A 27,750-nucleotide genomic window follows, 5' to 3' on the forward strand; every position below is an offset into this window, starting at 1 on the left:
GTAGTAAATTGGGAAACAATTCTTACAACTAGTATTTCTGACAAAGGATTCATTTCTAAAATATACAGAGAACTGAGCCAAATTTTCAAAAACACAAGCCAATCCCCAACTGACAAATGGTCAGAGAATATGCAAAGATAATTTTCAGCTGAGGAAATCAAAGCAATCCATAGTCATATGAAAAATTGCTCCAAATCATTACTTTTTAAAGAAATGCAAATTAAAGCATCTCTGAGATACCACCTCACACCTCTCAGACGGGCCAATATGTCCAGAAAGGACAATGATCAATGTTGGAAGGGATGTGGGAAATCTGGGACACTAATACATTGTTGATGGAGCTGTGAACTCATCCAACCTTTCTGGAGAGAAATTTGGGATTATGCCCAAAGGGCAACAAAAATGTGTATACCTTTTGATCCAGCAATACCACTACTGGGTCTATCCCTGAACAGTTTATGAAAAAGGGTAAAAACATCACTTGTACAAAAATATTCATAGCAGTCCTATTTGTGGTGACAAAGAATTGGAAATTAAGTGAATGTCCTTCAGTTGGGGAATGGCTTAACAAACTGTGGTATAGGTATGTCATGGAACACTATTGTTCTATTAGAAATCAAGAAGGATGGGAATTCATGGGAGCCTGGAAGGATTCGCATGAACTGATGCTGAGTGAGATGAGCAGAACTAGAAAAAACATTGTTCACCCTAACAGCAGCATGGGGGTGATGATCAACCTTGATGGATTTACTTATTCCATCATGTCCACCATGGATGATTTTGGGCTATCTGCAATGGTGAATACCCTCTGTATCCAGAGAAAGAATTGTGGAGTTTGAACAAAGACCAAAGACTATTACCTTCAGTTTAGAAAAAAAAAGTTATCTTATTATGTAATTTTGCTATCTCTTATACTTTATTTTTCTTCCTTAAGGATATGATTTCTCTCTCACCACATTCAACTGAGGTCTATGTATACCATGGAAACAATGTAAAGACTAACATAATACCTTCTGTGAGGGGGTGGGGGGTGGGGGAGGGAAGCAAGAATGAGGAAAAAATTGTAAAACTCAAAATAAATAAAATCTTTCTAAAAAAATAAAAGAAAAGAAAATACTTGGTAATTTATCTGCCAAGGCAAATCCAGAAACTATATGAAAACAATTACAAAACACTTTTCCCACAAAAAAATCACATCTAAGCTATTTTAACATGAGAAATATTAATATATAAGAAATATATAACAATATAACAAACATTAACAAAAATGAAAATATTATATAACAAATATATTTATTACATATTTAATAAGAAATTTAAAGATCAAGCATGACTTAAATGAAAAAATATGAGAGGGCATCCCCATGCTAACCCTTTGTGGAGGTGGGAGACCATCACTGAATATACTGCAAATATTTTAGGATTTTTTTTTATCAGTTTATTGATTTCCCTTTTTCTTCTTTTCTGACTTAAAAAAAATATGATGATTGAACTCTAGGAGGGGAAAGAAACTAGGAATAACTATGATGAAAAAACAGAAGACAACAATAAAAATTTAACTTTACAAAAAAAACCCATTTCCAAAAAAAGAAATGAAGGGATAATTCAAAAGGCAAAAAATAAAAGGAAAACTTGCTAAGAATATGATATAGAAGATCTTATTCAAAACTGCTTTATTTATGATTTTATGTTCTTATATATTGAACTCTCCAAACATCAGAATGGAGGAAATAGACTTTAATTATACCAGAAGATTAAAAAAAAAGAAATATTAGAACCAAATTAAAAGATTGGAGAACAGGAAAAATGTAAAGTATTTCATATTTTTAAAGCTGACCTAGAAAATAGGTTTAAAAAATTATATCAGACTCTCTGAAAATCATGACCAAACAAGAAATATAGAAATCATAAAACAAGGATCAAATTTATTAGAACCAAAGAATAAAATGAAAAATTCAAAAGTCATCTTCTAAAAAAAATCCCAATTTTAAAATACTCATGAATCTAAACCAAGATTAAGAGCTCCCAAATCAAGGGTAAAAATAAAAATAAAAATAGTCACAAAGAGATCATGGACCAAAGAGCCACAGTCATGATCACCAAGACTTAGCTTTAACCATCTTAAAGTAGAGAAAATCTTGGAATATATTACAAAAAGCAAAACATAAAGCTTTTCAACTTTCCATGAAAATTGAATATAATATAACTTAGGGAAACAAAATAGGAACCTTTTAAGCATTATTGATGAAAATGTCAGCTAAATAGAAACTTTGAAATGCTGAATCAGATTTATTTTTGAACAAATAGAAAGATAAATGGTTATGAAGTCCTTAAATTGTAATGCCAGCATTCCTTCAAAATCCCAAAGTCTCATAAGGCCGCAGGGAAGGTTAAGAGAAATACAGAACCCGAGAATGTTTTTTGTTCTATTTTATTAGAATTAAGAAAGGAAAAAATTAATGGGGACAAGAAATAATATTTTGAAAGAATTGAGAAAGAGGTAACTAATATTTCATATAAAGGAGTCACAAGTAGAAAAATATACAAAAATGGGGGATGATGCTAAATAAGTGTTCTTCTCATGATCTCTTTTCTAAACTGGATAAATTAGAGTGAACATGCAGTTTGGCGTAAAAATATATTAAACTCAACAGCGACCCAAGTGGGTAAAGGAAAAGAAGAAAGCAACATAATAGAGAGAAATGGATCCATTGAAGGAATAGTCACACAGAAAACAAACTAGTTTGAGAGTTTATCATGGAGGAAAAATGTAAGAAGGAGAAAGGAAAAATAATAAACAGAAATTGGTTTCAGGAATTTGTTAAGTTGGGGCAGAGCGGAAGAGATACACAACTTCAATAGTAGATTACTATTATTGATCAGATTCCTTCTCTTATCTCCAACTCATTCTGCTTTGCAACCTGGGAGGAAGAAAAGTAAAACTATTTTTATAATACAATGAAATACAGAATTAATCATTAAATGAGTGAACATGAACATTAACCCCTCTATAAAACATAGAAAGAAAATAAAATATATTCAAAGCAAAATACAACTATTTTTGCCAAAAAAAAAAAAACTTCAAAAATTCATACCATTAAAAGGAAAGATTGGGATAGAATCTATTACACTTGAATCAAATAAAAATAAGGGTAGCAATGATGATCTCAGATAAGGAAACCAAAAAATGGATTAAAAAAACTAAACTGGGAAGATACAATTATCATTAAAGGTATGATAGATAGATATTTAAATAACAATAGGTAATATATGTAGCTAATACTTTCTAACTAGTTAAAGAAAAAGTTATAAAATTTTATAGGTAAATGAACATCACAACCATAACAAGAGTTGGAAAATCTCTGTGCTCCCACTCAGATACCAAAAAATTTAAGAAAAAGAGGAAAAAAATCTGAATGGAATTTTATGGAGGTCAGCTGCAAGTAATAAGAATAGAAAAGAATTTGCTAATCGGTAGGAGTATATAAATGAAGCAGAAATATTAAACATATCTTTGCTAATCACAACTCAACAAAAATTAAATAATATAAGGAAACTTTGAAGAAAGAATTCTAACTTAAGTAGATCCTAAGCAATTTAATTCTAAAGAATTGGTGGTTCAGAAAATAAATTGTAGACAAATCCATTAAAGAAAATGGCAATGAAAACAAGTTTTCTAATGTACAGTGTAAGCAATCCTTAGAGAAAAATAATCTTCTAAAATATATTATTAAAAAAGAACAAATCAATTAGGCATATAGTTAAAACATAAAAATGCAACAAATTTTAATATACAATGAAACAAAAAATATTAATTCTAAAAAATCAAAAGAAAATCAAAATTGAAAAGAAAAAACAAAGAGCTTCAAAAACTAATTAGAGAAACTACTTGCTAATTAATTCTATTTTTAAAAGGTTTTTCAAATTCTAAATATCAAAAATAAAAAGAATTCATGGTAAATTAGAAAAATAAGGGAATTGTTTGAAACTATTTTCCCAATATATAACAATAAACTTAACTTAAGCTTAATAAAAATAATAATTTAAACAAATAAATACTTGCAAAAATGAAAAATTCTCAGATTATTATTAGAAAAAAATGGAAGATATGAATAGTCCAAACTCAGAAAAAAGTTATTGAACATCTTAATTTAGGCACTTCCAGTGAGGGGGGAAAAATGGCATCAAGTAGTTTTTTATAAGTGAAGTCTATCAATCATTAAAAAAGAAATTAATTCCAATATCACTGATTTTTTAAAAAAATAAACTGCTTTTATGAAACATCCAATCTGGTTACCAAAAACATAAAGAAATATAAAGCAGAGAAAGAAAACCCTAGACTATTTCTGTAATGAGTTAGGTGGCAAAGCACTGAACTGCATATCAAAAAGACCTTAATTCCAATCTAACCAGTCACTTTTTTGGCTAGGTAACCCTGGGCAAGTCATGTAACCTCCTTCTGCATCAAATTGCAGAATTAGAATAGAAAATTCTTAGAATAGAAACTACCTTCCAGACTTGTGAGGAGAAAATGAGTCAATTTTTGTAAAACATTTTGCAAACTTTTAAAAATTATATAAATGCAAAATATTATTAGTTGATATAAAATATTTCATAAAATATAACAAGAATATTATAGCAGCATATTAAATGTGTATACACCATGACTTGGATGGATTTTCCAGAAATGTAGTATTAGGAAAAGTATATTAGGAAAAGTAATGCACCACATAAATAACAAAAGTATTTGAAAACCACAAGATTACATTAATAAATGCAGAAAAACTTTTGACAAAATAATATCCATATTTTAAAATATAAAAAATTTATTAACGGACCACTCATAATATTATCTGCATAAAAACCAACAGCTAGTCTTCTCTGTAACATTAAAATGCTAGAAGTCTTTCCAATAAAATCAGAGTAAAGAAATAATGTCCTTTGAAACTATCTTCATTGTTACATAATTGCTAGCCATAGCAAAAGACAAAAAGGAAATTGAGGAATAAGCATAAAGAGGAAAAATAATATGGTTTGCTTAGCCCTATAGATTCAACTATAAAATTAATTCAAATAATTGCCAATAAAATACAAAGATATAAAATAAACCCAGAAAAGTATCAGTTTATCTATGTTTTACCCACAAAACCCAGAGGAGATATGAAAGGAAATTCCATTCAAAGTGTCTAAGGAATGTATAAATTATTTGGGTATGAGTCTAACTATCAAGACATATGCAGAAATTACATGAATTTTATTACAGAATATTTCTTACAAAAATTACAACATACTTAGATAAGTAGATATATAGTAATTGTTCATATTTATTCTGTGCTGCCAATATAATAACAATATTACTTAACATAAATCATAGAATCAGTGACATGCTAATCAAATTGCTAAAAAGTTAATTTAAAGAACTAGGAAAAGTAACATTCATCTGGAAGATCAAAAGGTTAAGAAGCACAAGGAAAATATTCATTTTAACAAGTTCATTTTAATGAAATATTCATTTTAAAAGGGGATCTGCAGTACTGAATCTTAAACTATACCAGAAAACAACAATTACCCAAAACTATTTGGTACTGATTAAAAAAATAGAAAAGTTGATCAGTGGGGCAAAATAGGTTCACAGTTTCATTGACAAAACAATCAATTCAGCTCCTGGGGTAAAGAGTTGATTGGGAAAGGTGGAAACAATACTGATTAAAAATGAAGTTTAATCCAATAGTTACAATATATGCCACAATAAACTACAAAATAAGCTGATTAAAAAAATCTAGATGTAAAATATCATTTAAACAAATTAGAGGATCAGGGAAAGAGGTTCTTTTCACAACTCTGCTAGGGGAAAGATGTCTTGCTCACATGAGATGTAGAACTAGAGAGGATAATAGTTAAAATAAGCAATTTTGATTACACAAAATTAAAGTTTTGTGCAAATAAAGTTAGAAGGAGAAGATAAGAAGTTAATATGGAAAACCTTTGTAGCAAATTTCTCTAATAAAGGTCTAATTTCTAAAATAGTTAGGGAACTGATGCAAAGATGAGAACAAGAGCCTTTCCCCAATAGATAAATAGTCAAAGGATATAAATTAAGAGAATAAATCCTAGTTATCAACAGTCATAGGTATTTTAAAAGACTGCAAAACACTAATAAAAGGAAGGCAAATTTAATATATAAAAAAGTACTTTCTCATATCTATGAGAGTGGCAAAGATAATAAAAAAAGAAAATGTCAATTGTTGGAGGTGCTATCAGAAGACAAGTGCATTATTGTACTTTTGGTAGTACTGGAAATTTATCCAATCACTTAAGACAATAATTCAGAACTATATTCAAAAACTATTCATATCTTTTGACCCAGCAAAACTTCTACTAAGCTTTATCTCAAAGTGATCAGAAAAAGAGGAAAAGAAAGCATATTTATAAAGATATTTATAGCAAGACTTTTTGTTATATAAAATGGCTGAAAACAAAGTAGACATTGATCCACTGAGGAATGGCAGATCCAAGTTATAGTATATGAATGTCTTGAAATATGAAAATTATGTAAGAAATATTGAAAGATATGAATATAGAAAAAACTGTAAGGATTTACACGAATGCATATATAATGAGGTGAATATAAACAATAAAATAATTTCTATAATACTTACAATAATAATGCTAAGAAAAACAATTTCAAAACCCTTAAGATCATCAATTATGACTCCAGAAGACTGATGAAGAATCATGCTTCCTTCATGTACAAAGATGGTAGACTAAATGTGCAGAATGAAATGCAATTTTAGTTCTAGTTGATGTCTCTTTCAATTTATTTTGCATGATTATACTTATTGGTGAAAAGTTGTTTTTGCTTTTTTTGAGAGCATAGTCAGAAGTAATGGTGCTAATAGTGATACTTTAAAAAGATAGGAAAAGAAAGAAAAAAGTATCAAATCATTAAAATATGCATGAGAGCAGAAAGAAGTTCAGAAGAGAGCACAGATAAGCAGACCATTGTTAGAATCACTATAATAAATATGAAATATTAAAAAATGTACATAGTAAAAAATATTTAAACATATAAACTAGAAATTCAGAGTTTCTTAAATATTTTAAAGTCAGGTATGTTCAGAACTGCTCCCCCCATATTACTTAATGTAAAAACAGAAGACTCAAATGACTCAAAAGAGTTCAGCACAGAAATAATGAATGAATCAGTTGGCATGATTAGATTTTAATACATAAACAACATGTTTAAAACCTGATTCCTTTATCCAATAAGAACTCAAATTACAAAGGTCTTAAGGAATTTTTTCCACCACTCCATAATTTATGAACAAATATTTAATTACTCTAGAGAATTTATATTACTATAGATGTTTGAGGACAGGTAGTTAACACTTTAGACCTAGAGTCAGGATAACTCATCTTTCTGAATTCAAATCTGACCTCAGACACTTAGTAGCAAGTGACTTAACCATGTTTGTCTCTATTTCTTCCTCTGTAAAATGAACCAGAGAAGGAAATGGAAAACCACTCCAATATCTTTGTCATGGAAATTCCAAATAAGGATTTGAACATGTCTGAGAATGATACAACAAAAGTTGACACTACAAATAAAACAGCATTTAGAAAAGCTCATTATTTCATGAGTTGTAAAGGCAGACTCTTTTACCTACAGCAGAGGACAGTAAAGGGGAAAACAGGGAAGGGATGGAGGGAAGGAAAAGTGAATCAAAGGGAGTATCACACTCCTCCACTGCCATTGAACATATCAGTGGAGAGACTGCAACAATACTCAACAGTGTATCTAGTCATTAACCAGGAGAGACTAATGGAAATGGACAGATGGTCACCCAAAGAAGGAAGCAATTTCAAAGAGCCCAACTGAGTGCTTCACTCAGAAGTTGATAGAATGAGTACCCTACAAAAGGCGAAAGGACTTCTAGCATTAAGTAGTATGAATTACCCTTTTGACATAGTGTCACCTACATATGTGCCCCATTACATTGTACTTTATGCTTGATCCTACTTTTCCTATGTATGTATTTAAGGGAGAATATACCCCAGGATTTGGGGGGCAAATATTCTGTACCAACTGCTCTTACAATAGGCAACATAATATAGAAGAGAGGGCTGGCCTCAAAAGAAGACTTGAATTCACATCTCACCTCTGATACCTTTTAGCTATCTTACCATCCATCTCACTTCGGATACATTGGCCCTCTTACCCATTGGCATCTAGGTCAGATGTATCAAACTCAAAACCGATTTAAAATGTAGGGTTTAGCAGAATAAAAACACCATAAAATATGAATAATGTTAATTTGCTCTTCATCAAACAAAACATTCCATCTCTGAAATTTTTCTGACTGTCCCCCATGCCTGGAATGTTCTCTCACTATATCTCTTTTCTACTTGTTTCCCTAATTTTCTTTAAGTATCAACTAAAATTCCATCTTCCACAGGAAGTTTTTCCTACCCCTCTCAATTCTAGTGCTTTCTCTATTTACTTTCTAATAAAAGACAGCTAGGTTATGCAGTGGATAGAGCACTAGCCCTGGGGTCAAGAGGAGTTCAAATCCGATTTCAGACCTTGACTTTAACTAGTTGTGTGACCTTGGACAAGTCACTTAACCCTGATTGCCTCTCATCGGGCCATCTCCAGTCATCCTGATTCATATCTGGCCACTGGATCCAGATGACTCTGAAGGGCAGTGAGGCTGGTGACTTATAGCACAGCCCCCCTCATTTAAATCCAATTCATGTGCTTGTCATAGCATCACCTCCTTGATAATATGGTCTTCAAGAAGGATGGACAAGTTTCACTTCCTATTTAACCTGTAAAATCATTTGATGGTACATATTTGTTTGCTTTTTGCCTTCCCCTTTAGAGTAAGAGCTCCTTAAGGGAAGACACTATCTTATTACTCTTTGTATCCCCAGCACTTAGGGGATTCAAGTGCCTACCATATAGTAGGTGCTTAATAAATTATTAATAAATAATCTGAGGTTTGCTAATAATGTAGTCCATAGGGATCAGTTTGACTCCATTGCTCTAGGCAATTCTTTAAGACAGTAATTTTCAGAGAAGTCATCAAACTGCAATGGTAGGGGAAGTTTACGCCAATGAAATCTCAAATCTTATCTTATTCTTACTATACCATTTTCATAAATTCTAAAAGACAGAGATTGATGGTTAATAGAATGCACAGTGGTGGGGCTCAAGAGCAAGAACACAGGAATATAGCCTTTTGGGATAATTTAAGTTGTAGCAGCCCTCTGAAGATCCAATCTCAGGAGTGTGAGTGCAGGTTGAGGAAGTAATCTCAGAAGGAAACTAATTATTGATCTACAGAGCAACTGATCTATTGATTTAGCTATTAGTCTTCACCATACACACACATACATATATACTTGTATATTTAGAAAAATATTATACATAATAATTTATAGTTTTTTCTCTGCTTTATTTTTCCCAGGATTTAAAGGATTCCCAGAGTTGTGATTTAAAGCATTGTGTTCATATGCTATTGATACCTTAGATGTTTTTCTTTTTTAATAACTATTAGGGAATGGGTCTTGAATGTATACATACACACATATATATATACAAAATGCATATATTGATATATCTATATAAATATGTGCATTTCCCTTCTAGAGAAAGAGAAAGACCTTCTTCTTACTCTTCCACTTCAATTCTCCATTACTGCTTCCCTTTACACACACACACACACACACACACACACACACACACACGTATGCATATATATATATATATATATATATGTATATAGGAAGTGGACAAAGAAGATTATCAAAGCAGAATATTACACACCCATTCACAAATGATCACTGCATTGGTTTTGCTTATCTGTTTTTTGGGGTGGGAGGATGTGTTTGGGAAAGAGTAAATCTAGAAATGAGTGCAATGTGAAAACAAAAAATATCAATAAAATTTTTATCTTATGAGAAAAATTCAGGAACAAAAAATATTTTACAAGCAAAAGTAATCATTATCTTGTGTAAAGGAGAACTATATATTTAAATATAACTTTAATTCCACAATTCCAGGACATATCGTGGCAGAGCTTTTTTTAAAAGGGGCTACTATAGAGAAGCAATTGAAGATCTTTCAGCTGCAATTCATTTAGATCCTGCTAATTGGTTAGCATTCTATTTTAGAGCCTGTATATTGCGAAAGAGTAACCCAAATAGATCTCTTCAGGATTTCAGCGTTTCAGGTATTACTTCTTCATGTTTTGCTTGCATAGTAAATGTAGTTGAGCAAAATAGAATAATTTTTTGTAGTTGTCTAGCTTTTTATTTTCACTTGGGGGCACTAATATACAGTGGCCAGACTACATTTTTAATTTTAACATATCAGGACAGTTCTGATTTTTTTTTAATTCCTATCACTCTAAAAGTTTGAGGCACTAACTCTAGGCTATGTGTTATGGTAAGATATTTTATAATTTACTCTCTTAAATAAATCAGTTAAATAGTGATTCACAGGGGGTGGCTAGGTAGCACAGTAGATAGAGCACTGGCCCTGGAGTCAGGAGGTTTAGTGTGTGGCCTTGGGCAAGTTCACTTAACCCCATTTGCCTTGTAAAAACCTAAAAAAAAATTAGTGATTCACAAAATGATTTTCTGTATTGCACAGCTTGTTTACAACCAAGTGTATGATATTTGTAGTTGCTGTCTTAATATAAAGAGAGTTTGACTCTAGTGGAGCAGGAATGGCTTATCTGATCTGGGATCTAGTCCACTCCTTTCTAATTTTGGGAGGAGACAGAGGATTCATGTTGTTAGTTCCTGGCTTCCACTCTCAACTATTCCAAGAGGGGTCTTGGGCTACATTTATCTCTCCTCCACAATTCAAATATTAAAGTCTAAAGATGCAATACTTCAGGTGAGAGTCAATGCCACTTTTTCAGATCACTCTTAAAGGGAGTAATATTAGCTTATACATAACAACTTAGTTCCATGCAATTATATATAAAAAAGTCATCTCATGAATATCTACTTCACATCTTCATCAAAGTTACAGTTAAAAACCAACAAACCAACATTGAGGAAGTTATATTGACTAAAATAGACTAAAGAATACATAGGACGTCAGCTCAAACCAGAAATGAGAACAATCACACTGAGTTCAAGTCTGTTCTTAAGAGTATTTAAGGTTCTAAGCACCAGAATTCAAAGGAAGTACAGGAGTTGGTTCCTACTATACTGGGTGCTCCCGCTAGCCTTTTAAAAGTTGATCTTTTAAGTCTTTTCTATCATTCTAATTGTGTTTCTACAATGATCTTATGGATGAAATCTGAAATAAAATACAATTTTATCAAAATATCTTCCATTATGAAACTTGAATTGAATTTCTAGTTTATAGTTTATATAGTTTATATTCTTTACTGAAAAATGAATCTTTGCTTCCAAAATAGTTTCAATTTTACATCTGAATTACTTACTTGTCCTTATGTTTCCTTAAATATTGTTGACCTAGAGAATATAAGCAGGTTCTAACTTATGATCACCTTGTTAATTTGGGAGAAAGGGGAAAGCTCTATATCTAAGATCTAACCCCTTTCCCACCTATACCAATTCCAAAACAGAGAATTTTCATCAAAAATTTATCAAAATCATAATAAAACAGAAATCAGAGAAAGTACACCCAGGAGAATATATACCAGACAATATAGAATGTCCCAAACTATGTTGTCCAATTCTACCCTCAACCTTTGCCATAATCATTTTCTTTCCTATTTGTCATGTGATCTCCCCTCTAAATTCCTTTCCTCCTACCCTTCTGATGTTAGTTGCCCCAAGGAATTCTAATTCTAATTCTAATTCCTTCTTCTGAGGCAAGATATTGTCCACACAGGCACAAAAATTGAGGAAGTGGCTTCCTTGCATTTGGACATATTGTGAGGTCATCTTTATAATTGATTCCATTCTTGCTTGATCCTAAACAAATGGTCTAATGAGTTTAAGAAAAGTACTTGCCACATCTTTGCAGTATTATGAATTGCCTTTATATGTGAACTTTGAGCCCACATATTTTCTATATGGTTGCCCTGGTCATAGTACTTCCCACAGACGTATTCCTATTGATAATGTATGCATTTTAGAGGATAGCATGTTTGGGATTAATGCAGAGAATATTTTGTTGTGATTTTATTACTATTCTGTTTTTTAAAATGTCTTTGCTTTGAACTCAGTGTGTCCTCTGGTTGACCAGACAAATACTGGAGAAAACTATAAGAAATGATTTAGGGAGTTATCTGATCCACAAAACCTAGAATAATTTTCTTATGACTTATGGATGAGGAGGTGCTGTGACATATTGGAAGATATTTAACCCTGAGCAACAATAGCTAATTTCCTCATCTGTGAAATGATTTCCAATATCTCTTCTAACTATGAAATCCACTAAATCTAGAAATACTTCCTTAATAACTATATATTTGTCCCAGAGGGCAAGCCTTAGATTCAAGATGTCTTAAAGTCAAATCTTGGCCCTGACACATTATTTCTAGTATTTTGAGTGTATTGGTACTTGCTGATTTCCATTAGTGGAAGGAGTTACCATAGTGGAAATTATTTTATACTTGTGAAATCACGGCTCAGATTCTTCTCCTTTCCCTCCCCTGGAATAAAGTAAGATAAGCTATTCTTAGGTGTTATCGTTATTTGCTTTCTCACTCAATAATATTTGTTTAGAACCATTTTGGTCATTATAAATTGGGTGTGATATCTTTATTCATATTGATTAAAAATTTAAAAGAATATGAAAAAGTTTAAAGCAAAATTTCATTTACATAATGATTACTTAGAGTTTAAATAAGTGAAACAAATGGTTTTTTTTTTCTTTTTTAGTGCTCATCAATGACACTATTGAAAATCTTCCTGCTTTTCTACACCGTGGCATCTTGTATGCAGAAATGACTTCATGGGGGCTGGCAGTTGCTGATTTTGAAAGTGTACTTGCACTAGACAGGTCTTCCCCCACCCTTTATGCAAGATTAAGCGAAAATAGAATAAATAAGTATGTGTTTTGTTTTATATTTACCAAAGATAATTAAACACCTGGGAAAGAAAATAAATAGTTATAAAATTTTTGGATCATGATCATGCCTGTAAAAATAAGATATCCTTAACTTTTACATTTTTAATTTGAAGGTTATACAGATTGCAAAAGTTATTGAGATTTTCAGGTTATAGTCTTTTTTAAATTAATTACAGTTAAAAAATAGTTACCATGTAATCAAAGGGAAAAAATGCTGAATTAGATGAACCAGAGTTTGATTTGTGATGAAACTACTTCAGCATTGTGTTTTAGAGTATCTGTTCTGTTATGGTGTATAAAGGTTCAAAAGAGGAAAAAGAGCCAGGGAAGGAGGGAGCCTCTACAAAAATTCAGGGAAAATTGTCTAGAAGTTATAGAGCTGATTTAAAGGAAATCTTCAGTGGGAAATCAGATTTTAAAATACCTAGTTTAGTAAAATTAATTATTTCAATTCTTATAAAATATTCATTAGAAAGAAGGATTTTAGAATGTTCTGTAATACCACAAGAGTGATTGTGAAAGATAATTAAACGTTGATTTTGATGAATAGAGTGTCCTGGTTCATTCTCAAATATGTGACTTCATGCTTTTCATTAGAGTAATTCTAAGTGAAGTTACACTATAGAAGAGATGAAGACAAAAGCTATAACAATATTTTTTGGATTCTATTTTAATGCTCTTACAGTTTATTAGAGATAAAGTTTCTTTTAAATGAAGACTTTGAACTAGGTGATATCTAACACTTGAATTGTGAGTCTGAAATGAAAGTAATAACTCATATTGACAAGAACAAGAAAGCAAGTTAAAATATATATTTAAAGTAGCTGTTTTTGCAGTTGTTTTGAATTCACAAACTCCAATCCCATAAGTACTATTGTCACAAGACAGCTACTATTACCATATGAAAGCAACCCAAGACTAATAAAAGTTGAAGCAGTCTTTAAGGTTTTTTTTTTAACTTTTAGAATATGCTTTATATTCATATTTATTTTTCATGAGGTAGCCACTTAATTTTTACTCTTTTTACATTATTAACAAATTAAAGGAAATAAATACAAATTTTTCAATAAAGCTTTGGAAGTTCATTGTGGGAGTAAGCTATCTAGGAATAAAGATTCCTAGTAGTAGCACTGGTTGGGAGTCAGTATTAATAAAAGTCCAGAGCTGACTGTGGAAATTTGGCATGTCCTCAATTTGTTGCCATTATCTTGATAACTTTTTTCTAATTTTTTTTGTTCTAATTTTGTTCTAATCTTTTTGAGTTCTAAATTCTATCCCTCCATCTCTCATTTCCCCTTGTCTGAATCAGTAAGCAATCAAATATTGGTTACATATGTCGAATTATGTAAAACATTTCCATTTAAGTCATTTTGTACAAGAAGATCAAATAAAAGAACAAATGAAAGTAAGGGAAAAATAGCATGCTTCAGTCTGCATTCAATCCATTCTTTCTCTGAAGGAAGATAGTATGCTCTAAGTCATTCATAGTTCCTTATTGAACGATATTGCTATTACTGCTTACAATATTTTCCTGGTTCCATTCATTTTAACGTGCTTCAGTTCATGAAAGTCTTTCCAGGTTTTTCTGAAATTATCCTAATTCTCATTTCTTATAGCACAATAATATTTCATTACAATCATATGCCACAATAAACCAATCCCCAATTAATGGACATTCCTTTGATTTCCAATTCTTAGCTACCAGAAAAAGAACTGCTATAAATATTTTTTGTACAAATAAATCCTTTTTTTCCTTTTTTATGACTTTGGGATATAGACAGAGCAGTGGAATTGCTGGATCATAGGGTATGGATAATTTTATAACTTTATGGGCATAGTTGTGTAAATTGCTCTCTAGAATGGTTGGATCAGTTTATACCTCCACCATCAATATTAGTGTCATGGTTTTCCCACATTCCCTCCAAAATCCAACATTTTCCTTTTGTTGTCATATCAACCACTGATACATGTGATGTGGTATCTCAGAATTGTTTTAATTTTCATTTCTCTTATCAGTAAAGATTTAGAAGATTTTTCTCATATGACTATAGATACCTTTGATTTTTTTTCTGAAAACTGACTTCATAACCTTTGACCATTTATCAGTTGAGGAATGACTTGTATTTTTATAAATTTCACTTAGTTTTCTCTATATATTGAGATATAAGGCCTTTATCAGAGATACTTGTTGCAAATTTTTCCCCTAGTTTTGTTTTCCTTATGATTTTGTTTTGATTTTTTGTGCAAAATCTTTTTAATTTTATATAATCAAAATTATCTATTTTACAGTTTATAATGCTCTCTATATCTTCTTTGGTTCTAAATTTTCCCTTATCCATAAATCTAGATATGTTTCTTACTTGCTTTCTCTGTTTCTGATTTCCCATAGCTTTCCCATATGATGGTATTTAGGGGAGGGAAGCTCTTTGAGTTCCCACAATGGCATATAAACACTCTTGTGGTTGTTTCTTAACCTTCATATTTAGAATAGCAAATATTAGCATAGAGTCTTTGTTACATTAGAAAGGGCCTTTTTATCCCTCTACCTGGAATGGAATTTTGTCATGTTAACTTAAATATATTTTTCATTTAAGACAATATTTTGCTATATCTATATGAAAAAAACATTTTTATTGCAGTTAGGATTATATAGACAAGTTGGTATGACAGATACCTTTAATAAACCAATCGATGAATTTTGTATTCCTTTTTTTTAGAAATGTAGCTTTTGCTTATATCAATATTGGTATCATATACTTGTTGCATATGGACAAGTACCATGAAGCAATTCAGCAATTTACAGAAGCTATTCGAGTTGATCCTTTGTGTATTCAAAGCTATCTTTGTCGAGCAGAAACTTATAATAAGGTATTAAAAATTTGGTACTTAAAACAGCTTAAAATTTATTGAACTAACATAAAGTTATTTTTACTATATCAAATCTTTTTTCTCAATGTTTTAGAAACAACATGATATATTGCTACACGTTCTCTTTAATTAATCATTACAAAAATTAAAACCTTTTTAGATTATTATTATTTCTTACACAGTTATATCTAATCTGTTCTCCTCTCTCTAAATCTCTTGTTTCTCAGACTCTCACCTCTTTGAAATATGCTTCTAATTCCACTGACTAAGAATTCTTTCCCAATGTCACCAATGATCTTTTAGTTGCTAAATCTAGAGATTTTTTTCCCTTTTTCTCCTCTTTCTAGATCTTTCTGCAACATGTGATACTACTAACTATTCCTTCTTAATACAATTTCCTCTGTGTTTTGTGTCATTGTTTTCTCTTGGCTCTTATCCTAGCTATCTAATCATTCCTCCTGGTTCTCTTGCACAAGTTCGGTCATTAACTCATCCAATGAACATTTATCAAGTGCCTTCTCTTTGCAGAGCATTGTTGTAGGGCTTGAGAGAAAGTCTGTTAGAGATGTGCTTGTCCTAATGAAGCTTATAATCTGTTAGAGGACTAAGACATAAACACAGATAGCCAGAGTTGTAACTCAAAGTGTCGATCAAAGTGTGAAGAAGAATTAGGGAAGACTACATAGAAAAGATAGCATTTTGGGTTTTACAAAAAAGACAAGAATTCAACAGTTAGAGAAGGTGTAACACTTATAGAAAATAGCATAAGCAAAGGCATGTAGACAAAAGACTGCAGAGAGTGTTAAGGTTTCATAGAGTAGTTCAGTTAGGCTAGAGCAGAGAGTACATGGTAGGGAGTAATACGGACGGAAAAGTAGGATGATGCCAGTATGATGGGTACTGTGGGTGGTATGTACTAAGGGGAGGCGATGCCAAAGCTATATTCACTCACACCTGAATCACTCTTCAATTTTTTACTGAAAAAGGATACCCAAGAATAGTGGCTACTTTGATAACTGTGGGTTTGGGGGATGGTTTTATAGTACTATATGCACTCATGAGCCCCCATTAGTGTGGCCCCTTCACTGTGATTTTATCAACTGACATCAATTAGTGACATCAATTTTTAAAATTTTGTATATTTTATTTCTGTGAAATAAAACAAGCAATCCCATAACATAGTAGAACAAAAAAAAAGTGATTGCACATGAAACTACAAATCTAATATGTACAATTTACTATTCCTTTTATATAAATAATAGTTATCATTTAACTTTCCTTTTTTCTTTTTGTTTTTCCCAGTTCTCCTCCTTCCCTTCATAGAGATGGCTACCATTAGACACAAATATTTTTTATGTATAAAATCATTAAATACATACTTTTATTTATCAGTTCTTTCCCTGAATGCTGATAGCTTCTTCCTTCCTTTTTAGTTAATTTCAGTATTTATAATAATCAAAATGACTTAATCCCTAAAGTTGTTCTTAAAATAACAGTGCTATTAAACATTCTCTTGATTCTGCTCATTTTGCTCTTCATCATTTCATATAAGTTTTTTCAGGTTTTTTCTTTTTTTTGCTTAAGATTTTTTTTATTAAGACATCTTTTTTAATATATATATTTATTTTTTATACATTTATACAATATTTTTATACATTACTAAAATATTCTTTTTAAGAGTAAACATAATACTCCTCCCCCCAAAAAATAGACCCTCATGAGCAATAAAGTAAAGGAAAGAGAAAAATAAAAATAATAAAGTATGTGCTTTAGTCTGTGTTCCAACACCACCAGCTCTGTCACAGGTGGATCACATTCTTTATGAAAAGTTCATCACAAAAGATACTTCCATATTTTTCCACCATTGCCATTGCTGATCACAACTCTCTCCATTCATACCTCCCCACTACCATATACTATATTTTCTCTCTCCTTTCACTCTATCCCTCTTCTTAAATGTGCTGTAGGGTAGCTGAGTGGCACAGCAAATTGATCACTGGCCCTGGGGACAAGAGGCCCTGAGCCCACATACCGTCCCTTAGGCCCAGCAACCACCCAGCCCTGTAGTCTTGGACAGGTCATCCACTCCCAGCCCCTTGCAAGAAGTAAAAAAGAAAATGTGTTATATCTGACTGCTCTCCCCCATGGTCCACCCTCTCATCCATCACTCACACCCCCCACCTCCCCTGTCCCCCCCTTCTCTCCTTTTTACTCTAGATGTCTATACTCCATTGAGTACATATGCTGTTTCCTCTCTGGGCCACTTCTGATGAGAGTGAAGGTTCCCTCATTACCCCTCACCTTCCCCCCTTCCATATCATTGCAATAGCTCATTGCAATAATTAAAAAAATCTTCTTATATGAAATATCTTAGCCTATTTCACCTCTCCTTTCTCTTACTCCCATTACATTTCCCTTTTAGCTATTGACTCCATTTTTACAATATATTATATCTTCAAATTCAGCTCTCTCCTGTGCTCCATCTATAAAAGTTCCTTCTACCTGCTCTATTAAATGAGAAGGTTCATATGAGTATTATCAGTATCGTTTTTCTATGCAGGAATACATGCAGTTAATCATCATTAAGTCCCTCATATTTTACCCTTCTCCTCCATTTTTCTATACTTCACCTGACTGCTGTATTTGAAGACCAAACTTTATAGCTCTGGTTGTTTCAACAAGAAAAATTGAAATTCCCCTGATTCATTGAAAGTCCATCTTTTCCCCTGGAAGAGGATGTTCAGTTTTGCTGAGTAGTTGATTCTCAGTTGCATTCTAAGCCCTTTTTTGCCTTCTGGAATATTATATTCCAAGCCCTACAAAGCCCTTAATGTAGTTGCTGCTAAATTCTGTGTGATCCTGACTGCAGCTCCACAATATTTGAATTGTGTCCTTCTAACTGTTTGTAATATTTTCTCTTTGACTTGGGAGTTCTGGAACTTGGCTATAATATTCCTGGAGGGGTTTTTTTTTTCGATCTCTTTCCAGGGAGATTGTAGAGTCTCTCAGTTTCTATTTTGCCCTCTGCTTCTAGGATATCTGGGCAATTTTCCTGTAGGGATTCTTTAAAAATGAGATCAAGGCTCTTTTCCTGATCATGACTTTCAGGTATCTCAATAATTTTAAAATTATCTTTACTGAATCTGTTTTCCAGATCAGTTGTGTTTTCAATGAGATGTTTCATATTTTCTTCTATTTTTCATTCTTTTGGCTTTGAAGTATTGTGTCTTGACTTCTCATAAAGTCAACTGTTTCCTTTAGCTCCATTATAGATCTGAAGGATTTGTTTCCATCAGAGAGTTTTCTTATCCCTTTTTTCCATCTGGCCAATTCTGCTTTTTAAAGCATTCTTCTCCTCAATTACTTTTTGACCTGTTTTATCCATTTGACCTATGCTGGTTTTTAACATGGTATTTTCTTCAGCATTTTTTGGATCTCCTTGACTAAGCTATTGACTTCTTTTTCATGTTTTTCCTGCATCTCTCCTATTTCTTTTCCCAATTTTTCTTCTATCTCCCTTACTTGATTTTCAAAATCTTTTTTGAATTCTGTCATAGCCTAAGCCCAATTTCCATTTTTCTTGGAATCTTTAGATGCAGAAAGACAAAGTATTTCTCAATGGTGTTCCTCTTTTTTCTCTGTTTATTCATTTCCCCAGCCTGTGCCTGGTTTTTTTGGGTGCTTCTTGAGCTTTTGAGTATTATTGGAACACCCCCTCCCACAAGGATCTCAGTGTGTGAAGCTCTTGTCTTCCCTCCTGGTCTGTGAATGACCACAAATGCACCCCTCTGCCACAGGGCTGAGGTGGGGGGCCCTGCTGTTCTATGGGAGTCCTAGACTATGATCAGGATCTGAATGTGGTCAGAGACCCAGAGTCCTGTTCCAGGTACAGAGGTCAGACCTCATAAGTCTCTCTCCACTCCCCTACCTTTGGTAGGCTGAGCACTCAAGGCTCAGTTGCCTGGGGGCTCCTACTTACCAGCTCTGTCTGCTTCCTTTTCCTGGATCTGGGCTGCCATCTCTGCTCACTGAGTGCCCTGAGGGCTGCACTTCACATGCTCTCTCTGGCAGAGGTCCCCCTGTTGATCTTCCATGTTGTGCCCAGTGTTCCCCAGGGTGTAGGTCAGGAAACTGCCCCTGCTGCCATGAGCTGGGGCTCCCAGGTACCCTGGGGCTGCTTCCAGGAGGCTGAAGTTCCTTCACTCTGGTGGGCTGCCTCTCTAACCCCGTGGAATGGAACCTTTCCACAAATTTCCAGGTTACTTTGGTCTGGAGAATTGCCTCACTGGGTCCCTCTATGGGTTCTATCTCTCACAAATTTAGTTAGAGTCATAATTTTATGATTTTTATAATATTATGACAAAAGCACCTAAGAGAGTCTATTCTCCTGTCACCATCTTGGCTCTACACCAGGTTTTTTCTAAAATCAACAAGTTTTTTATTTCTTATAGCACCATCATAATCATATTCCCATTTCCAGTTCTTTGCCATACAAAGAGAGCTACTATAAATATTTTGGAATATATGTGTTCTTTTCCTTTTAGCCTAAACATCTGTTTGATCTCTCTTCTATACTGTCAGACTGCAGTGCAGATATAAATTATTGTTTAGATATGGAAGTTTACTAAGTTTGCATAGTATAAATAGTTGGTATAACATTTCCACAAATCAAGAATACATTCATTCACAAGTGCACACAACATCCATTGGAAAATGGGCTCGAGTTTTGAGAGTTTAAACTGAATTTTGACTGAGCCATCTCTACCCTGTTCTGTGACAGAGCAAGCAGAGACAGTGCCAGTAATCAGGTAGCAGTTTATTAATTACTTTTTTGCAAGCCAGTTTACAAATTATGGGATTATTCCCTCCTTGGAGAGAAATTACTCTATCTTGCAGAGAGTATATATGATAGAACAATTAGATTTGGGGTTTGAGTGGTCTTCCCAGTGTTGTACCCAAAGAGCGAGACGTAGACCAGAATTTGATAAGGTTGGAAATCTTTATTCCCAGGGACTGTTTGGGGATTGAGTACCCAAATCACAGTACCTGAGTGTTCAGGGGATAGAGTTTTTATAGTGTTTTGAGGGGGAGGTACTGAGAGCAAGCAGGATACAGAAGCAAAGCCAGTAGTTAGATATATTGTCTTGTTATACTAATACAAATATATGTAAACATATGGCTCAGTATAGATAGGGGGCTGGACAGAGTAGGAAAGGGTCAGGGTCTCTGTGTTATGTCTGAACATGTTTCCTGAGATGCAGGGAGTCATGTATTCATGGGCTTCCCACAGGTTTGAGGGAGTGAACTTTACTATCTTATGGTTCCAACTGCATCTGGGGAAGGGGAGGCAGTCCTGTGAGGAAGCAGGAATCTTACAGATACAGCAAGATAATTAGGCTAACAAGGGTGTTTTCTAAATCTTAGCTAAATTTATGGTATATCTGTGACCCTTTGGGTCCTATTCAGACTATTTTCAGACCCAACGGCACCTAGCCAAAGTTATATTTCTAAGGAATTTCTCAGGGCCCAGAAAGATGTCAGGGACCCCTTTCTATGCAGGAATTTCACAGACATTGATATTGTACTTCACCAGGACAAACCCACTGTGCTGGATAATACAATAATTACTTCACAAGTGTCCTCTAGTCTTGTAGGAATGACTAAGTTGATTGATGGTCTTGGGGGAGTACATTATTATTGTACAGTTCAGTTTATATGATACACTTCACTTACCACAGAAGAAGAATGCAGGATTTGTCAGGATTAAAACAAATTACTTTGTTTTCACTGTTTCCTAGGCCCAGAACCTCTGCCTGTGAAAAGGATCTTTCTATTGGGACTCTAGTAGGGTTTCTATTGGAACTCTTTTCTCAGGGCATCTAATTTGTCTTTGCTACTGCTATTCTAAGAACACTGCTAGGATGCTCATTAGAAATCTAACATTTCCTAATTTTTATAAATTCATAAGATCATTGTCTAGCCAAAGGGGAGAAAGAAATAGGCCTGGGGTAACTAGGTGGCACACTGGTTAGAGCACCGGCCCTGGAGTCAAGAGGACCTGATTTCAAATCTGTACTCAGATACTTAATAACTACCTAGCTACATAACCTTGGGCAAGTCGTTTAGCCCCATTGCCTTGCAAAAAATAATAAATAACCCCAGCTCTATGCTATTCCCTTTCAAGGGCCTTAACTTAAACTTTATTTCCACTACTGGTTTGACTTGCAATAAAAATTCCAGGTTGATATGCTGTTTTATCTAAATCCCAATCCATTTCTTTCAACATTTCAACAAATGACTTTCATTCCTTCCAAATCAAGGACTAGTCCTTAATCAAGGTCTTTAATTGCGAAATAAAAATGTTTCAGAATTTGATCAGTCCCCATCTTTGTTTTCAGAAAACTGTTATCTTGAAATTTACTACCTTAAAAGGGTGTAATAGATTATTTGGCCATAGAGTGGCACTCCAAACACACTCTTAATAACTGCTCTTTCTCTGCCTGATCCTTTCCCATACTGTAGGACTTCAGCTGAACTTAGTTCTTCATGAGCTAGAATCTCCTATAAAAATTGCCCAAAATAGGGCAGCTTCTTTATTTGGCAATTGACATTCATAGATTTTAACAGTTTATTGTTTCCTTCCTTGATAACTCAATGCTTTATTTAAATAATCATTCATCATTTTTAAAAAAAAACTATAAAAGACTTTCAAAGAGCAATCTGCAGGATTCTTTAGAGTTTGAATTCACTCCTTCCCCCCCCCCCCCCACATCTCCTTCCAGTAAGGAGAAGAGTGAAGGATCTGGTAAGCTTTAGAATTCATCAAAGTTTCCTCAGAAATGGCTTAGGGGAGACAGAGGAAGAGAGGGAGGGAATGAAAGAAGAAAGGAAGTGCCCTTCAACTGCAGCTTTACTCAAAACAGATCTTGGAGAGATGCCACTTTTTTTCCACCATGTACTTATGAAACTCATAACAGGAAATCTTAAGGAAACTGAAACCCAAGGATTCTAGGAAGTATGGGCTCATTCACATTTATTAGCTTTCCCTAAACCTCACTGATTTCTATTACTGCCTGGAGGTCTTAATATGTCAGGTTATGCAAGGCTTTAAATGAAAAGAGGAGAATTTCACCCATATCTATTGGTAAAGAAGATTATTCTAACAATGTTGTAAGGAATGGATTACAAAATATCAGGAATGGAAGGGGAAAATCTGTTAGGAATCTCTCTCTCTCTCTCTCTCTCTCTCTCTCTCTCTCTCTCTCTCTGCAAGGCAATGGGGTTAAGTGTTTGAGGCTGGATTTGAACTCGGGTACACCTGACTCCAGGTGTTCTATCCACTGAACCACCTAGCCTCCACTGTTAGGAATCTCTTAACAATAGCTCAGGGCCATTGTAATAAAGGATGGTAGAGGGAAAAGACAAGAAAGATGTTAGATTTTGCAGAGGTAGAACTGATTATGAATTAGCAATTGTATATGAGAGACTGAAAACAACTGACAACAAACTGAACAGTAATGAGAGAGAAAGAGAGAGAGAGAGAGATTGAGAGAGAAGAGAGCGATGGAAGAAGGGAGAGAGAGGCAGTGAGAGAGAGACAGACAGAGGTAGAGACAGAGACACTGAGGAAGAGGTGCACCTAGGTGGCACTTTGGATCTCTATCTGGACCTAAAGTCTTTAAATCTGGTCTCAAATGCTTACTAGTTGTGTGACTCAGGGAAAATCACTGGTCCCTGATTATATTAATTTCCTCATCTGTAAAATAAACTGGAGAAGGAAATGGCAAAACTACTTAAGTATCTTTGCCAAGAAAATCTAAAAGACTTAGACATAGCTGAACAACAGTAAGAAAGGTGACACAGAGAAGTGTCTCAGTTTATAAACAGTGGAGACTACTTGACATGCCTACTCCTTATCTCCTCCCACCTTCTCTTTCCACTCCACCCAATGGAGCAGCAGCAGCAGCAGCAGCAGCAGCAGCAGCAGTAGCAGCCACAAAGGCTCCCCACCACAGTTTTAACTCCCGCAGCTCCAAGTACATGGAAGAAGGGGAGGAAAAGCGAAAAGTCTCGGCCCTCTAACTCCTGCTTCTCGCCATTCCCACTCCAAGCATCAGCTCTAGTACTAGTCTTGCACACGGGGAGCCCTCACCCTTACAGGGGTGCTACCTTAGCTACCACTCCTGGCTTCCCCATTTCCTTCTCCTGTTCCGAGAAGTTTAGTCTTTCTCTGAGTTCACTAGGGGTTGACCAGGGCTAGTGAAGGAGATGGAAACGGGGAGCCAGGGTATGGTGTTTGCTTGGGTGATCAGGGCTTCAGGCAGCCTCCAGGACCAGTGACGGAGACGGGAAGGCCAAGGGAGATTGAGTGTAGATCAAGGGAGAGACCCAAGGCTGCATGCCAGAGGACTGGGAAAACTGGAGGAGAGGGAGAGGTGAAGTTCTGTGTCAAGTGTCCACATGCAATAAGTGGTTGAGCCAGGATTTGAACCCAGAACCTGCGGTATAAAATCCAGCACTGCTTCAGTTATTCCCTGCTGCCCTTCCTTCCCCCCTTCCCCCTTTTTTCTGTAGGATTGACTGTCATTTAGATAATCTGGCTCTACTTCCAATGACATCACCAATTAGCATCCCATAAAGTAAGTTATTTCATCTCTGTACTTGTATGTTCATGGAGATAACAGACATTTACTTATTTCATTGGATTATGAATGGATAAACCATAACTATAAACAACATATGTTCTTTGCATTTTATAGCAATAAGAATGCATAAGAAGGGGGCAGAGCCAAGATGGCAGCAGAAGAGCCTTTCCTAGGTGCTCCAAAATATTTCAAAAATCTTAAAATTATGACTCCAACTAATTGTCGAGAGACAGAACCCACAGCAAGATCCAGTGAGGCAATTCTCCAGCCCAAGGTAACCTAGAAAATAGTGGAAAAACTATGTTCCATGGGGTCAGAGGGGCGGCCCCGCCAGAGTGAAGGAACTTCAGCCTCCCGAGACTAGCCCCAGGGCTCCTGGGAACTGTGGCTCCCAGCAGCAGAAGCAGTTTCCTGACCTGCACCCCAGGGAGCACCAAGCACAACTTGGAAGATCAACAGGGAGACCTCTGCCAGAGAGAATGCGAAGCCCAGGCCCTCAGCAAGGCCATGGCACTCAGCACAGTCATGACAGCCCAGATCTGGGAAACGGAAACAGGCCTGTGGAGCTGGCCAGCAGGAGCCTCCAGGCAGCTGCACCCCAAGTGCTCAGCCCACGAAAGATAAGGGAGTGGAGGGAGACTTCTGAGGTCTGTCCTCTGTCCCTAGAACAGGACACTGGGACTCTGACCACATTCAAATCCTGATTACAGTCTAAGCCCCCCATAAATCAGGGATCCCCCCAGCCCTGTGGCAGAGGGGGTGTGTTTGTTGTCCTTCACAGACCAGGAGAATAGTCAGAGCCTCACACACTGAGGTCCTTGTGGGAGTGTCCCAATAAAACTCAAAAGCTCAGGAAGCACCCCAAAACCAGGTACAGGCTGGAGAAATGAGTAAACAGGAAAAAAAAAAGAAACCAGACCATTGACTAGTACTTTCACTCAATCTGAAGATGAGGAAATCCAAGTTTCTGCTTCTAAAGACTCCAAGAAATATAGAAATTGGGCTCAGGCTAGGACAGAACTCAAAAAAGATTTTGAAAATCAAGTAAGAGAGATAGAAGAAAAATTGGGAAAAGAAAAGAGAGAGATGCAGGAAAAACATGAAAACAAAGTCAGCAGCTTAGTCAAGGAGATCCAAAAAAATTCTAAAGAAAATAAGATGTTAAAAACCAGCTTAGTCAAATGGATAAAACAGTTCGAAAAGTTATTGAGGAGAAGAATGCTTTAAAAAGCAGAGGAGAAGAATGCTTTAAAAAGCAGAACTGGCCAGATGGAAAAGGAGATAAGAAAGTTCTCTGAGGAAAATAAATTCTTCAGATCTATAATGGGGCTAAAGCAAGCTTATGACTGTGAGAAATCAAGATACAATACTTCAACACCAAAAGAATGAAAAATTAGAAGAAAATGTGAAACATCTCATTGAAAAAACAACTGATCTGGAAAACAGATTCATGAAAGATAATTTAAAAATTATAGGGATACCTGAAAGTCATGACCAGGAAAAGAGCCTTGACCTCATTTTTAAAGAATTCCTACAGGAAAATTACCCTGATGTCCTAGAAGCAGAGGGCAAAATAGAAATTGAGAAAATCCACCAATCTCTTCCAGAAAGAGATCCCTCCCCCAAAAAAAAACTCCGGGAATATTATAGTCAATTCCAGAACTTCCAAGTCAAAGAGAAAATATTACAAGCAACCAGAAGGACACAATTCAAATATTGTGGAGCTGCAGTCAGGATCACACAGGATTTAGCAGCCACTACATTAAGGGTTCATAGGGTTTGGATATAATATTCTGAAAGGCAAAGAGAGCTTGGAATGCCAACCGAAAATCAACTACTCAGAAAAACTGAACATCCTCTTCCAGGGGAAAAGATGGACTTTCAATGAAACGGGAATTTCAAAGGTTCCTGTTGAAATGACCAGAGCTGAACAAAAAGTTTGACCTTCAAGTATAGGACTCAGGTGAAGCATAGAGAGTGGAGGAGAAGGGTAAATTATGAAGGATTTAATGATGACAAACTGCATGTATTCCTGCATAGAAAAATGATACTGATAATACTCATATGAACCTTCTCATTTAATAGAGCAGGTAGAAGGAGCTTTTATAAATGAAGCATAGAAGAGAGCTGAATTTGAAGATATAATATATTGTAAAAATGGAGTCAATGACTAAAAGGGAAATGTACTGGGAGTAAGAGAAAGGAGAGGTAGAATAGGCTAAGATATTTTATATAAAAGATATTTTTTTGCAATAAGCTTTTGCAATGATATGGAAGGGGGGAAGGTGAGGGGAAATGAGGGAACCTTCACTCTCATCAGAAATGGCTCAGAGAGGAAACAGCATACATACATACATACAAAAAAGAGAAGGGGGATGAGGAAGGGGGGGTTTAGGTGATAGAGGAGAGGGTAGATCATAGGAGAGAATAGGAAGATATAACACATTTTCTTTTTTAATTTTTACAAGTTGCTGGGATTGGGTGACCTGTTCAGGACCACAGGTCTGGATGGTTGCTGAGTCTCTGGGGTGGTATGTGGGCTTGGGACCTATTGGCCCCAGGGCCAGTGCTCTGTCCACTGTGCCACTCAAGCTGCCTTACAACACATTTCAGAAGAGGGACAGAATGATAGGAGAGAGAAAATATAACAGATGGTAGAGGGGAGGAATCGATGGAGTGAATTATAAGCAGCAATAGCAACTATGGAAAAATATATAAGTAACTTCTGTGATGGACTTATGATAAAGAATGTGATCCACCTGAGACAGAGGTGATCAGGACACAGACCAAAACACATTTTTTTCTCTTTTACTTTATTTCTCATGAGGTTTTATATTTTTGTGGGGGAGGTGGGTATTATGTTTACTCCTAAATATGAATATTTTAGTAATGTGTAAATAAAAAATTTTTAAATTAAAAAAGTGTGTATAAACAGGGGAGACCAAATAAATAACACTATAGGAAAAATTATAAGGAGGAGGAGATTAGTTATGCGCATTGGGGTACTCTGCAACGAATATTTCATTAGAGAATAGAGAAGGGGAAGTTAAAACCATCAAAGTGATTGCCAATGACAAGAGTCTCTAAAATGCCAAGAGATAAGAGAAAACAAAGAAAAATTGGATATTTGATTTGTCAGAAAAATGAGATTATGTCCTAGAACAACCCTATTGA

At 34.7% G+C, this 27,750-nt stretch overlaps 1 protein-coding gene across 3 annotated transcripts in view; it reads left to right on the forward strand.

Annotated features, from left to right (window-relative positions):
- Nucleotides 1-27,750, forward strand: part of TTC6 (tetratricopeptide repeat domain 6) — a 248,960-nt gene that overhangs the window by 121,352 nt on the left and 99,858 nt on the right. For all 3 annotated transcript variants that reach the window (XM_074213416.1, XM_074213417.1, XM_074213418.1), the window contains 3 exons: nucleotides 10,066-10,235; nucleotides 12,874-13,042; nucleotides 15,781-15,931. In XM_074213416.1, coding sequence (XP_074069517.1) covers nucleotides 10,066-10,235; nucleotides 12,874-13,042; nucleotides 15,781-15,931 — 490 coding nt within the window. The remainder of the gene's footprint in view (nucleotides 1-10,065; nucleotides 10,236-12,873; nucleotides 13,043-15,780; nucleotides 15,932-27,750) is intronic.

This window comes from Macrotis lagotis, chromosome 1 (assembly GCF_037893015.1).
Source record: "Macrotis lagotis isolate mMagLag1 chromosome 1, bilby.v1.9.chrom.fasta, whole genome shotgun sequence".
NCBI classification, from domain to species: Eukaryota; Metazoa; Chordata; class Mammalia; order Peramelemorphia; family Peramelidae; genus Macrotis; species Macrotis lagotis.